At 39.1% G+C, this 15,891-nt stretch overlaps 1 protein-coding gene across 4 annotated transcripts in view; it reads left to right on the top strand.

Moving 5' to 3' along the window:
• LOC128699320 (PHAF1 protein CG7083) overlaps positions 1-15,891 on the top strand; it is a 54,177-nt gene that overhangs the window by 10,074 nt on the left and 28,212 nt on the right. For all 4 annotated transcript variants that reach the window (XM_053791934.2, XM_070098251.1, XM_053791933.2 and 1 more), the window contains exons 4-5: positions 183-342; positions 1,079-1,298. In XM_053791934.2, coding sequence (XP_053647909.1) covers positions 183-342; positions 1,079-1,298 — 380 coding nt within the window. The remainder of the gene's footprint in view (positions 1-182; positions 343-1,078; positions 1,299-15,891) is intronic.

The following is a 15,891-nucleotide window of genomic DNA, read 5'->3' on the forward strand; positions in this document are numbered from 1 at the left end:
TGCGTGAAAACACACACACATTCATGCACACAAATTCACACTCATTCTATACAGTATATCCATACATTACAGTATATACATACATTTTTTCAAATGTTTCTTGACAGTTATATTTCATTATTTAAGGTAAACACCAATTTAATGTTTTTAATGTTAAAATGTTGTTTCAATTTTCCTTGCAGTGGGATTCCTTTTAATTCACCGGAAGTTGTCCCAAGCATTGAACAAATTGACCATTCATTTGGGGCCACCCATCCTGGCATTTATGACTGGGAGCGCCAGATTCTTGCAATCAACTTTCCAGGGCTCTCTTTCTTCTTCTCCGTAGATCAGAAATACCAGGCAAGTACTTAAGAAGTGAAAAAATAAAAGCTTATCCATAAATGATTACAATAGTATCTGTATTCCTAATAAATGCATCATTTGCTGGTGTGTCCTCAAATAATAGTGAGAACTGAACAGGTTTTGATTTTATTAGATTGATTTACATTTATAATTCATTACTATATTTAGTTTGTAATGGAGATATACAAATGATAATATGGTAATAAGTTTGTTAATTAATGTTTATGTATTTCAAATTTATTAATATTCTTGCTGCTGTAGCTGTTGCATCTCCTCTTGCTACTGACCCTGCTGCTCTTTTCCTTCCAGTTGCTCCTGCTCTTTGCCCTCTTGCTCATGTTACTCCCTCTTTTATACTCCTCCTCATCCCGTTCTTCCTGACCTTTCCTCTTAGTCCTCTCTCTCCTCCCTCTCCCCATCCTCCTTTCCCCTTTCCTGCCCCTCCTGTTCTTTCCCTCCTGCTCCTATTTCTGTTCCTTTCCCTTCTGCTCCTCGCACTTGCTGCTGTTTCCATTTCTGTTTCTTTCCCTCATATTTCTCCTTTTCTTCCATATTCTCTTGCTGTTCCTTCTCCAGGTTCTCCTGTTACTGTGTTCCTCCTCTGACTCCTCCTTTTTACTACAGCTAATCCTCCTGATCATTTCCCTGCCTTTGCATTAATCAGTTTAAATATGTATTTTCTAAATCTATTAGCTAAATAACTCAGCTTGTCTTTTATTATTTTTTCTCTTAGCCGTGCCTAAACAAGGGCCTAGGTTCACTGCAGTTTCCCAGTGGAGCATCCCCAGTGGTGTCTAAGATGCTCATATATAGTGGAAACAACCCAAATGATACAAGAGCACCACCTTTGCCACCCTCCTGCATTCACAACCTTATACACCTAGAATCACTCTTGGTTCTCCGAGATATGGGAAAAACAAAGGGCCTGAAGCTCAGTCTTTTTACTGATGATGGTATGTGCTTTTTCTTTCATGCAAATATTCCCAGTAGTAATTTTTTTATTTTATGTGAAGTGCTAAATTTACATGGATCGCTTGAGGCCATGAATGGTAGAGTCTCAATCTGCTGTCCATTAGTTGTAACTCGCTACCGTTCAGTGTACAGTAACACACTTACAGCTCCACAAAATGGTTCTTAACATTTTTTATTATAGTATAGAAAATAATTTTTGAGAGCAGTTTGAAGCTGTTTTCAGTTGGAGTTAATAGAAATTTGAAGAGCAGTGCTAATTCAGGGTGTATGCAGTAGTAGAAATAGCCTTGGCCTATATACCTTCTGTCAAATGGACTACAGCCTCTCCTCACTTAACAACGAGTTCCGTTCCTAAGACCACATCATTAAACGAATTCGTCGCTAAGTGAGGAGCATACTCTAATGGTACTGGGTTTGTGTCAGCCATCTTTGATATTGTTCTAATGTCACCTTTGCACCATTTATAACATTTCTGGTATATTTTTAAATGTTTATACAATAGTGTACTGTATATTGAAATAAACAGAATAGAGGAAATTATGTGTGTATGGATTGATTTTTAGCTTCTTTAATTGAGAGGTCATGAAGGGCACCAGTGGGTTTCTGTGGGTAACCACATGGGTATGAACTTTTCCATACTAAAAAATCTAAATGAGCCGGTTCAGGGCTTCCTGTCCTTGTCTCCTTGTTTCAGGTGAGGGGCTCTTGTTTCAAGGAACTGGACTTTCATTCTCTTTGGATTAAACCTGAATGCTTCCCTAATATTACTCAGGTGTTATATGACCCCAACAGGTTTAATTCTTCCCCTCATTAACCCTTTAACTGTGTCTGTCGAACTAGTACGCACCATTTTTCGTACCCACAAATCTGCCACTTGCCAATATTTTTTACCTCAGGGCAACTTTTTGGGTCTTCCATCTGTTCATACATTTAAAAAACCTAAGGCCAGCAGGGTGCATACAGTGTATCCTGACTAGCTACTCAGGTGATGACTGCATGTCCTACGTACTAGTATGCCTCACTACCTAATGTAAACGAAGGAACCAGGAGCTGCTGTTCCATCACCAGTTTCCCTACTAACCAACAGAGTGTGCAAGTGGCTCAAAGATGACTTACTCAGTCCAGATTTATTATAATTTTATAATACTAGCTGTGAAATTTAGCTACAAAGCACATTAGGTATATTTAACTACTTCAGGGTCTGTGCTGTTAATCTATGGTTTTGAACTTTGGATCAGTGCCGTAGTTCTACGCCATGAGCTCAGCTCACTCAGATAAGCTATGAGCAGCAAATATGGGCCTAAATATGAGAGAATGGGTCTGTGTGATAAGTGTGCACCATATTAAAAAATCCTGCAGCCTGCACTGCATAATGAGGAAGAAACTGCCACCGTGTTTTTAGTTTAAAACAGCGATTTTGCTGTGTATTTTCCTATGGTTTTTATGGTTGTAATCACGGTTTTTTGGTCTAGTTTGATAGGATGGAAGTCGTGTTACAGAAATAGAGATAATTTTGATTGGTTTTAGGACTGAAAAATAGCTTGAAATTGAGCCCAAAGTAGCAAATATGTTTGATTTTTGCCAATGTTCAAGGGGTAAACAAATCACATCATGCATCCAGTACACATCAGCTGATGGGTCTGATATGAGTTCAGGAATGCACTGATACTATTTATACAATAATTAAAAAAAAAAAAAATACAATATTTCATAACAGTAAATCTTTTATTTTTTGGTGTGAATAAAAATTCTTTATGTGAATAAACAATCAAAATGTGTAAAGCCTGGAAATATAACTAATGAACAGAGGAAATGTTATTTTAGTGCCAGCAATGCCACCATTATTTATTCTGGACCCTATTTTGAAATTGGAATATTTTTAAATTTATGTGAAATTGGTCAAATTACCAATTTCTGATCACTTTATTGGTTAGTTGAAATAGTTGATTGGGCACTTTCTTCTCCTCAGTCGATAAAATGAAAGGCATACGTGCAAAACAGATAATAATTTGGTTGACTGGAGCAGTAATTGGTGTAAAACAGGACTCAAAGTGGGCAAAATCGCCGCTGCGTAAATATTGCTGATACAGCAAAATTGGCGATAGTGTAATTTCATCAATTTTCCATCAAATTTTGTACTTTGTTTTATTGCCTTCAGAAAAAGGTGTGAAGATGGTACTGTATACACTTTTTTGGCTATGATATCTTGAGACTGGTTATTAATTAAATTTTGTAATTGTTCCATTATGGGACACTTGAGTTCTCCTGTCTTAAGAGACAGGGAAACTCACGTGCCCATTAAACCCTAAATGATTTAATGATGATGCCAATATTATTATATTTATTACTTATTTCTTTTTCTGTCTCATAAACACGCTAGATAACAGGGATATCTTGCTACTCCTACTTACACTTTGGTCACACTTCACAGACACGCACATGCATATATATATATATACATACATCTAGGTTTTTCTCCCTTTTTCTAAATAGCTCTTGTTCTTCCTTATTTCTTCTATTGTCCATGGGGAAGTGGAAAAGAATCTTTCCTCCGTAAGCCATGCGTGTTGTATGAGGCGACTAAAATGCCGGGAGCAATGGGCTAGTAACCCCTTCTCCTATAGACATTTACTAAAAAAGAGAAGAAGAAAAACTTTATAAAACTGGGATGCTTGAATGTGCGTGGATGTAGTGCGGATGACAAGTAACAGATGATTGCTGATGTTATGAATGAAAAGAAGTTGGATGTCCTGGCCCTAAGCGAAACAAAGCTGAAGGGGGTAGGGGAGTTTCGGTGGGGGGAAATAAATGGGATTAAATCTGGAGTATCTGAGAGAGTTAGAGCAAAGGAAGGGGTAGCAGTAATGTTGAAGGATCAGTTATGGAAGGAGAAAAGAGAATATGAATGTGTAAATTCAAGAATTATGTGGATTAAAGTAAAGGTTGGATGCGAAAAGTGGGTCATAATAAGCGTGTATGCACCTGGAGAAGAGAGGAATGTAGAGGAGAGAGAGAGATTTTGGGAGATGTTAAGTGAATGTATAGGAGCCTTTGAACCAAGTGAGAGAGTCATTGTGGTAGGGGATCTGAATGCTAAAGTAGGAGAAACTTTTAGAGAGGGTGTGGTAGGTAAGTTTGGGGTGCCAGGTGTAAATGATAATGGGAGCCCTTTGATTGAACTTTGTATAGAAAGTTATAGGTAATACATATTTTAAGAAAAAGAGGATAAATAAGTATACAAGATATGATGTAGGGTGAAATGACAGTAGTTTGTTGGATTATGTATTGGTAGATAAAAGACTGTTGAGTAGACTTCAGGATGTACATGTTTATAGAGGGGCCACAGATATATCAGATCACTTTCTAGTTGTAGCTACACTGAGAGTAAAAGGTAGATGGGATACAAGGAGAATAGAAGCATCAGGGAAGAGAGAGGTGAAGGTTTATAAACTAAAAGAGGAGGCAGTTAGGGTAAGATATAAACAGCTATTGGAGGATAGATGGGCTAATGAGAGCATAGGAAATGAGGTCGAAGAGGTATGGGGTAGGTTTAAAAATGTGGTGTTAGAGTGTTCAGCAGAAGTTTGTGGTTACAGGAAAGTGGGTGCGGGAGGGAAGAGGAGCGATTGGTGGAATGATGATGTAAAGAGAGTAGTAAGGGAGAAAAAGATAGCATATGAGAAGTTTTTACGAAGTAGAAGTGATGCAAGGAGGGAAGAGTATATGGAGAAAAAGAGAGAGGTTAAGAAATGTAAAAAGAGAGCAAATGAGAGAGTGGGTGAAATGTTATCAACAAATTTTGTTGAAAATAAGAAAAAGTTTTGGAGTGAGATTAACAAGTTAAGGAAGCCTAGAGAACAAATGGATTTGTCAGTTAAAAATAGGAGAGGAGAGTTATTAAATGGAGAGTTAGAGGTATTGGGAAGATGGAGGGAATATTTTGAGGAATTGTTAAATGTTGATGAAGATAGGGAAGCTGTGATTTCGTGTATAGGGCAAGGAGGAATAACATCTTGTAGGAGTGAGGAAGAGCCAGTTGTGAGTGTGGGGGAAGTTCGTGAGGCAGTAGGTAAAATGAAAGGGGGTAAGGCAGCTGGGATTGATGGGATAAAGATAGAAATGTTAAAAGCAGGTGGGGATATAGTTTTGGAGTGGGTGGTGCAATTATTTAATAAATGTATGGAAGAGGGTAAGGTACCTAGGGATTGGCAGAGAGCATGCATAGTTCCTTTGTATAAAGGCAAAGGGGACAAAAGAGAGTTCAAAAATTATAGGGGGATAAGTCTGTTGAGTATACTTGGTAAAGTGTATGGTAGAGTTATTATTGAAAGAATTAAGAGTAAGACGGAGAATAGGATAGCAGATGAACAAGGAGGCTTTAGGAAAGGTAGGGGGTGCGTGGACCAGGTGTTTACAGTGAAACATATAAGTGAACAGTATTTAGATAAGGCTAAAGAGGTCTTTGTGGCATTTTTGGATTTGGAAAAGGCGTATGACAGGGTGGATAGGGGGGCAATGTGGCAGATGTTGCAGGTGTATGGTGTAGGAGGTAGGTTACTGAAAGCAGTGAAGAGTTTTTATGAGGATAGTGAGGCTCAAGTTAGAGTATGTAGGAAAGAGGGAAATTATTTCCCAGTAAAAGTAGGCCTTAGAGAAGGATGTGTGATGTCACTGTGGTTGTTTAATATATTTATAGATGGGGTTGTAAGAGAAGTAAATGCGAGGGTCTTGGCAAGAGGTGTGGAGTTAAAAGATAAAGAATCACACATAAAGTGGGAGTTGTCACAGTTGCTCTTTGCTGATGACACTGTGCTCTTGGGAGATTCTGAAGAGAAGTTGCAGAGATTGGTGGATGAATTTGGTAGGGTGTGCAAAAGAAGAAAATTAAAAGTGAATACAGGAAAGAGTAAGGTTATGAGGATAACAAAAAGATTAGGTGATGAAAGATTGGATATCAGATTGGAGGGAGAGAGTATGGAGGAGGTGAATGTATTCAGATATTTGGGAGTGGACGTGTCAGCGGATGGGTCTATGAAAGATGAGGTGAATCATAGAATTGATGAGGGGAAAAGGGTGAGTGGTGCACTTAGGAGTCTGTGGAGACAAAGAACTTTGTCCTTGGAGGCAAAGAGGGGAATGTATGAGAGTATAGTTTTACCAACGCTCTTATATGGGTGTGAAGCATGGGTGATGAATGTTGCAGCAAGGAGAAGGCTGGAGGCAGTGGAGATGTCATGTCTGAGGGCAATGTGTGGTGTGAATATAATGCAGAGAATTTGTAGTTTGGAAGTTAGGAGGAGGTGCGGGATTACCAAAACTGTTGTCCAGAGGGCTGAGGAAGGGTTGTTGAGGTGGTTCGGACATGTAGAGAGAATGGAGCGAAACAGAGTGACTTCAAGAGTGTATCAGTCTGTAGTGGAAGGAAGGCGGGGTAGGGGTCGGCCTAGGAAAGGTTGGAGGGAGGGGGTAAAGGAGGTTTTGTGTGCGAGGGGCTTGGACTTCCAGCAGGCATGCGTGAGCGTGTTTGATTGGAGTGAATGGAGACAAATGGTTTTTAATAGTTGACGTGCTGTTGGAGTGTGAGCAAAGTAACATTTATGAAGGGGTTCAGGGAAACCGGCAGGCCGGACTTGAGTCCTGGAGATGGGAAGTACAGTGCCTGCACTCTGAAGGAGGGGTGTTAATGTTGCAGTTTAAAAACTGTAGTGTAAAGCACCCTTCTGGCAAGACAGTGATGGAGTGAATGATGGTGAAAGTTTTTCTTTTTCGGGCCACCCTGCCTTGGTGGAAATCGGCCAGTGTGATAATAAAAAAAAATAAATAAGAAAAAATAACAAAATTCTTAGGCCCTGTGGACAAGTTTCAGATCAGGGGTTTGGACCCTGAAAGGGTTAGCCCAGGATAACCCTGTAAAGTTAAACAATGTGAATAATTTCCATGTTTTGATGAGCAATACATGCTGAAATAATTGTTATATTATAGAGTTACAAGACCAAAGAAGTAAAAAATACACAAAATAATTATAAAATATATACAGAACTGGTCACAGACCAGGCCGCAGGGGCGTTGATCCCCGGAACTTTCTCCAGGTATACAGTACGACCCCACTTATATGGCAGGTTAGGTTCCAGGCTATCACCAGAAAGTGGACATTGCCAGAAAGCAGAATGCCATTTTTTCCCACTTATAAATACATATAAATGCCAGATAACAAGTTTACATTAACCTATATTAAGCTTGTGATAGACCTAAGCATTAACCCTTTCAGGGTCCGTCCCGTAGATCTATGGCTTTACGTTCAGGGTCCAAACCGTAGATCTACGTCATGAGCTCAGCTCACTCTGATAAACTGTGAGTGGTACATTTGGGTCTAGATATGAGAGAATACATCTATGTGGTATGTGTGCACCACATAAAACAGATCCTGCAGCACACTGTGTATAATAAGAGAAAAAAAACTGAAATCGTGATTTTTTGATTAAAACAGCGACTTTGCAGTGTTTTTTCGTATGTTTTTTATAGTTGTATTTGCAATTTCTTGGTCTCATTTGATAGAATGGAAGACATATTACAGAAATAGAGATGATTTTGATTGGTTTTAGCACTGGAAATGGCTTGAAACTGAGCTCAAAGTAGCAGAAATGTTAAATTTTTGCCGATATTCAAGAGTAAACAAACGACCTCACACGTCTAATACACGCCAGCTGGTGGGTCTAATATGCATTCACAAATATAGTGATGATATTTATACAATTATTACAGTATTGCATAACAGTAAATCTTCTATTTTTTGGTGTGAATAAAAATTCATTATGTGAATAAAAAATCAAAATGGAATTTATTTGTAAAGCCTCAAAACGTAACTAATGAACAGAGGAAATGTTAGTTTAGTTCCAGGAATACCTACATTGTTTATTCTGGACCCTATTTTGAAATTGGAATATTTTGAACTTTGTGTTAAATTGGCCAAATTAACAATTTCCGATCACTTTAATTTGTAGTTGAAACAGTTGACTTGGCGATTTCTTGTGCTCAATCGATAGAATATTAGTAATATTAGTGAAATAGCTAAGAATTTGGTTGACTGGAATAATGTAATTGGCCTAAAATGGGAGTCAAAGTCGGCAAAATTGCCAATTCATAAGTATCGCTGACACATCAAAATTCGTGAGAGCATAATTTCATGAATTTTCCATCAAATTTCGTACTTTTTGTTTTATTACCTTCACAAAAAGATTCTCTACCATTTCATATGAAAAAATAAAAAAATTTTTTTTTTTAAATTCTTGGACACTGGGGCACCACTTCAGATTTGGGCCTTGGACCCTGAAGGGGTTAAAAACAATAAAAAATAAAATACACACACAGTACACTCATTACTTACCTTAAAATATATGTAGTCTTAATGTAGGGTGAGAGGTGATGAGTAGTATTTATTGTAAGAAGTCAGGTGTGGGATGTATGGTAGCCAGCCAGGCCACCCTACTCCACCCACATGTAATATATAGTAGACCATTATATTACATGGTAGTTACATTCCTGAAAAATGCTATGTTAGGTAAAAACCATGTTAGTTAAACTGAAGAACTTGTGGGAAAAATAGGGTTATGTTCCTGGGAGCCCCCAACAAACCAAACAACTTTTTTTTTTAGATCAACAGATCCTACAAAAATAAAAGTGAATATGTAATTGTAGTTCATTGTCGTGATATATTATGTTTTTATTGCTTAAGACTACATATGTAAAAGAATTAATAGTATTTCTTGCCTTAAATTGTGGTTGCTGGTGTATGTCAGTGATTGTGAAGACAGTGGAGATGCATGGTTTGGCCCTACTGGGCTGAGGTGGATGATTGTTGGTTGTCAGCAGAAGTGGATGGTAGAGGTTCTGGTACTAAAGTCCATGGTTGTATTGGAGTGTGCATAAATTCTGTAATGAATCTCTGGGCTCTTTTACGCTGCAGTACATTATTCAGCTTACGGTAAGGCATCATCAGCTGGTCTGGACCCCGTTTCAAAGCACTGCTTCTAGATTTGTAAGGGTCCTCTTCAGTGAAAAAGTCTGCTAGTTTAGCAGCAACATGGAACTGCTCACATAACTGCTGCAACATTAACTGTTTTTCTTCAGGTTCTTCTTCATCTTCTGTTATGTGGCTCCCTTGTATCTGTGCATTGAGCTCTGCCAACATTTCCTCTAGACTCCTGTCTTTATCATCATCATCTAAGAGCTCATTCATATCTTCAAAACCATCACCTGGTACTCTCCTTGCCAGCTGAACAATTTCCTGAACCTGACTCTCAAGCAAGGGAAAACCAGTGAAAGAACTAACTACAGAAGGCCATAACTTTCCCCAGCATACATTTAATGTTGATTGGGGCACTTCATTCCATGCACAGCTGATGGCATCTGCAATGTTAAATTTATTCCAGAAACTTGGTACTGCCAGGTTGGAGTCAGAATCCATTGATGCAACTAGTTTTTTCATAACTTTTTTGTGAAGTTACACTTGGATGACTGAATAACTCCCCAATCAAGTGGTTGTATTAAAGATGTTGTATTTGGAGGTAAAAATACAACTTTTATATGTGGGGTCATATCCAGCAAAGCTTGTGGATGAGTATAGGAATTATCAAGAATGAAGAGAGCCTTGAATGCAAGGTTCTTGCTGTGCAGGTAAAACTTGACTTCAGGGATAAAGTGATGCTTAAACCAGTCAATAAATATTTCCTCTGTCATCCATGCTGACTGGTTTGACCCCCAAATTACTGGTAAGGTGTTTTTATCTATACCTTTCAAAGCACGAGGATTCTTAGAGCAGTAAATAACCATGGGCTTACTCTTGAAATCACCTGATGCAGTACTGCAAAGGAGCAAGGTCAAGTGATCCTTTGCTATCTTGAAGCCTGGTGCACTTTTCTCTTGCTAACTGATACAAATTCTTGTTGGCATTTTCTTCCAAAAACATTTGTCTCATCAGCATTAAACACTTAATGTGGCTCATAGCCACCTTCAGAAATAATTTCCTACAATTCAGCAGGGAAATTACTTGTTGCTGTATGATCAGTTGAAGCACTTTCACCAGAAAACTTAATATATGTAACTTGTTATACAACTTAAATTTATGAAACTAGCCTGTGCTAAACATATACTATTTTTCATGCCTTCCTTCTTTATCACACACTGCTTTAAACAATTGTAAGGCCTTTTTCCTAATTAAGATGAATTCAGTGGTGCACCTTTCTTTGTTTTTTGTTCAATCCACTCAAGTAACAAGTTTCCAGTTTTATTTACTTGTTGTGATCTACATGTCATTCTTTTCATGAGATGGCAGCCTGGGTTATTCATTACACAAGCTCGTGTATTCATCTCATTCATTCTAATTGTACAAACTGACACTTCATTAAGGCCATAGGTCCTCACTATTTCCACCACACGTGAGCCACTCTTAAGCTTGTCTAATATCTCAATTTTCTTCATGATTCCTAGACTTAAACACTTGAACCTTTTCTTGCCACTTCCACCAATACAGTGCACCCTCAGTTAACGACATTAATCCGTTCCAGAGAGCTTGTCTTTAACCAATTCTGTCGTTATCCGAATTAATTTTCTCCATAAGAAATAATGGAAATCCAATTAATCCGTTCCAGACAAAATCATTTTTTACATGAAATATACATTTCCCTACACAGAAAACAATGAGACATGCAGAATAAACAATACTAAAGTGACACTTGCCTTTATTGAAGACTTATTAATGAGGGATGAGACGGGAGGAGGGGAGAGGATGGAGGTGTATTATTGTTTGGAAGGGGAATCCCCTTCCATAAAGACTTCAGGTACCAAGTCCTTTTCCGGGGTTACTTACCTTCTTTGTTTTTTAACCCCTTGACTGTCGCAACCCCCAATCCTGAGGTGTCTCCTGGTGTCGCAAAATTTAAAAAAAAAAATTATTTTTTCTTATGAAATGATAGAGAATTTTTTCCCGATTGTAAAGACACCAAAAAAAACGAAATTTGATGGAAAACTGACGGAATTACGCTCTCGCGAAGTTAGCGACCTCGGCGATATTTACAAATCAGCGATTTCGCCCACTTTGAGCCCTATTTTCGGCTAATTCCATTATTCCAGTCAACCAAACTCATAGCTATTTCTTCAGAACTCCATTTTTTCCATCGATTGAGTACAAGAAACTGCCCATTTACCGATTTCAACTACCCAATAACATGGTCAGAAATTTGCAATTTGGCCAATTTCACGAAAATTAAAAAATATGACAATTTCAAAATAAGGACCAGAATGAACAATGCAGACATTCCTGGCTCTAAAATAACATTTTCTTTGTTCATCAGTCTTGTCTCCAGGCCCCTCTGATATTACTCTTGCTTTTTATTTTGAAATTTTATTCAAACAAAAAATAGAAGATTTACTGTTATGCAGACTACTGCAATACTGTAATAATTGTAAAAATTACATCAACCCATTCATGACTGCATATTAGAATGGCTAGTTGGACATTTATTGGACAATGACATCATTTGTTTTTTACTTTTGAACATCGGCAAAAATCAAACATTTCCCGTACTTTGTGCTCCATTTCCAGGTTCTTTTTATAGTAAAATTAATCAAAATCACCTCTATTTCTATAATATAGTTTCCATTCTATCAAATGAGACCAAGAAAACGAGAATCCAACCACAAATACTATACGAAAATAGACCACAATGTCGGCATTTTAATTAAAAAAACGGTCGGAGTTTTTTTTTCTCATTATGCACTGCATGCTCCAGGATTTTTTTTATATGGTGCACACTGATCACACAGACCCATTCTCTCACATGTGAGCCTACCAGCTTTCTCCTGCCTGATTTGAAGCCGCTAGAATTTATGGTAGGGTGTGCAAAAGAAGAAAATTAAAGGTGAATACAGGAAAGAGTAAGGTTATGAGGATAACAAAAAGATTAGGTGATGAAAGATTGAATATCAGATTGGAGGGAGAGAGTATGGAGGAGGTGAACGTATTCAGATATTTGGGAGTGGACGTGTCAGCGGATGGGTCTATGAAAGATGAGGTGAATCATAGAATTGATGAGGGAAAAAGAGTGAGTGGTGCACTTAGGAGTCTGTGGAGACAAAGAACTTTGTCCTTGGAGGCAAAGAGGGGAATGTATGAGAGTATAGTTTTACCAACGCTCTTATATGGGTGTGAAGCGTGGGTGATGAATGTTGCAGCGAGGAGAAGGCTGGAGGCAGTGGAGATGTCATGTCTGAGGGCAATGTGTGGTGTGAATATAATGCAGAGAATTCGTAGTTTGGAAGTTAGGAGGAGGTGCGGGATTACCAAAACTGTTGTCCAGAGGGCTGAGGAAGGGTTGTTGAGGTGGTTCGGACATGTAGAGAGAATGGAGCGAAACAGAATGACTTCAAGAGTGTATCAGTCTGTAGTGGAAGGAAGGCGGGGTAGGGGTCGGCCTAGGAAGGGTTGGAGGGAGGGGGTAAAGGAGGTTTTGTGTGCGAGGGGCTTGGACTTCCAGCAGGCATGCTTGAGCGTGTTTGATAGGAGTGAATGGAGACAAATGGTTTTTAATACTTGACGTGCTGTTGGAGTGTGAGCAAAGTAACATTTATGAAGGGATTCAGGGAAACCGGCAGGCCGGACTTGAGTCCTGGAGATGGGAAGTACAGTGCCTGCACTCTGAAGGAGGGGTGTTAATGTTGCAGTTTAAAAACTGTAGTGTAAAGCACCCTTCTGGCAAGACAGTGATGGAGTGAATGATGGTGAAAGTTTTTCTTTTTCGGGCCACCCTGCCTTGGTGGGAATCGGCCGGTGTGATAATAAAAAAAAATAATAAAATATACGTCAAACACGGTACCTCATAAACATATATATACGGCCGCGACAGTCAAAGGGTTAATGCCACTAGGACCAGCTTGAGAGTCACTGCACACCTGTGGCACTAAATATCTGTCCAGAGAGCTCTGTTTTTGGCATCTCTTTAAAAATTTCACTAAAAATGGGACACAACATTGTCATTGTAGATGTTGCCAGCACTGCCTGCAACAGCTGTGTCAGGGTGATGTTCATCCATAAATGTTTGCACATAAGAAAGCAGGAACACTGCAGCAGGCCTGTTGACCCATACTAGGCAGGTCCTTCACAAACCATCCCACTAATAGAATCGTATTTGCCCAACCCAGTTTTCAGTGATTCCCAAGCAATGAGCTTTAATAATTCTATCACTCCTGTGCAAGTCCCACTCAAATCAAATCATGTGTGGGGAAGTACCCTGGCTGGTATCTGGGGAAGTACCCTGGCTGGTGTGTGGGGAAGTACCCTGGCTGGTATGGGGGGAAGTACCCTGGTTGGTGTGTGGGGAAGTACCCTGGCTGGTATGTGGGGAAGTACCCTGGCTGGTATGTGGGGAAGTACCCTGGCTGGTATGTGGGGAAGTACCCTGGCTGGTATGTGGGGAAGTACCCTGGCTGGTGTACCACCCTCTACCACCACCACTTTCGTATCTTTCTACCAACTTTTTCTTGAATTCTATAGTGTCTCTCACCCACTTTACCAATGGGCTGGCACTAGAAGCTTTCTTTGGGCCCATGGTGGCTTATTTAGCAGTTACAAGCACTAAAAAAAAATGGAATAATACAAAATGTATTGCATGTACGCGTGGAATTGTTCTCACTGGCATGTAAACAATGGCACACTGGCTATGCATGGAGCGGCCGGGCATCTCAGGCCACGTGGATACGTTTGGGACAAATGACTTTAACCGAGTTCTTTGTTGTTAACTGAGCCAATATTTTGACTCAAAAATGTGTCGTTATCCGATGACGTCATTAACTGAGGGTCCACTGTACTTGTATGCCTTACTGGGTGCCATGATTGCTTGGCAGATACAAGATATGGCAATTAAAAGATCTAAACTCAATCCACAAACATAATAATAAACATAGCTAGCTTCTAGCAGAGAATGGGCCTGAGTCGGAGAAGTATCCCACGGGCGATGCTCCAAATTTCTTCCCCTCTTGCAAACCGAACCATGTTAAGTTAATTTTATGAAGTGTTGTATAAAATTGTGCCGCAGTTTTTCAACAGTGCAATAACCAAAACATGCCAAATAAAGCTGTGTACTATAACGGTCTACTGTACTACGATATTTAAAGCGCCCTAGAGCGATAAAATGTGCATACAGTACACTCATTACTTACCTTAAAATATTTGTAGTCTTAATGTAGGGTGAGAGGTGAGTAAATGAGGTAAAACGAATAAACAAGAGAGAACAAGTAAAGGAAAGAGGAGAGAGACATGGAGGATGTAAACAGATGAACGTGTCTGGTTATGGTTGATACACGTTCATCTACATGTAACATCTCATATTTATGTTAATTTATTCTACTGTGGGGTGTATTTATCGTGTTTATATGTTTCATAGCTTGTTTATTATATAATTTTTAAAAAAATCATAGATGGATTAATGAAAATGTTTATATTAACGTAATATATGACATTTAGTGCACCTCAGAGTGATTATTATTGTGTATTATTATTATTATCATTATTAATATGGCATCCTCAAGATTGATAAAACACTCTTAGTGATTTTAATGTGTACCTGCACTCCAGCACAGTGTGTAAGTTTATTTAGGTACAGGTGCACATAAGTATAATTATCTTTGTATATATATATAGCATGTTAAATAACTCAACAACACTTGAAATTTTGGAAAGTTTCCAGACATAATGGAGATTCGCGGTGCTCATGGTGCACCGGGTGGACCCCGGTGACCGTATTAGAAAGTCAGGCAGGGGAGTCACATAGCGAGTTTTGGTCATAATTTGAAATGTCCATACTAGTGGAATGCCATAAGGTGAAACACCGTAAAGCGAGGCTCTGCTGTATACCATATTTATAAGCTGGTGAAGTCAATCAATATGACTTACTGTGGACCCTCCCTTTTCGTGGGGCTCTGTGCCACGCACACAACCTCCCACACATGCATGCTGAGGAGGCAGTGTCGCTTTGTTTACGGGTGAGTGAACGTTATCCTGCAAGGTTGTAGAAAACATTTCATAATAAATCAGTTTTTTGCACTTGTTTATTCTGTGTGACTGCTAAATAAGCCTCCATGGGCCCAAAGAAAGCTGCTAGTGCCAGCCCGTTGATAAAGAAGGTGAGAAACATGATAGAATTCCAGAAAAATCTCATAGCAAAGTACCAAAATGGAGGAGGAAGAGAGGGGAGAATGTGCCTTCTTCAGTTATTCTACGCTATGTACGATTAAAGCTATAGCGCCAGCCAGCGATAAAGTGTAGCATTAACAGAGTAGCAAATAAGTTAAGCGATTAAGCGACACGAAACTGACTCCTCCAATGTAATTGGAGATATATAGGGCCACTAACAGACATACGCCATCCTGCCTATCTTCCACCACCCTAACCAATGCCAGCATCTCCAAGGTACAGTAAATGTAAATCTTTCTTATTTATAAATTACGTACATTGTTTGTGTGAATAGTGTTGGTGGCTTTTGGTGCCGCCTCCACTACCACTAATACGTATGGCTTCTCTCA

This window comes from Cherax quadricarinatus, chromosome 61, assembly GCF_038502225.1.
Source record: "Cherax quadricarinatus isolate ZL_2023a chromosome 61, ASM3850222v1, whole genome shotgun sequence".
Classification (NCBI taxonomy): Eukaryota; Metazoa; Arthropoda; class Malacostraca; order Decapoda; family Parastacidae; genus Cherax; species Cherax quadricarinatus.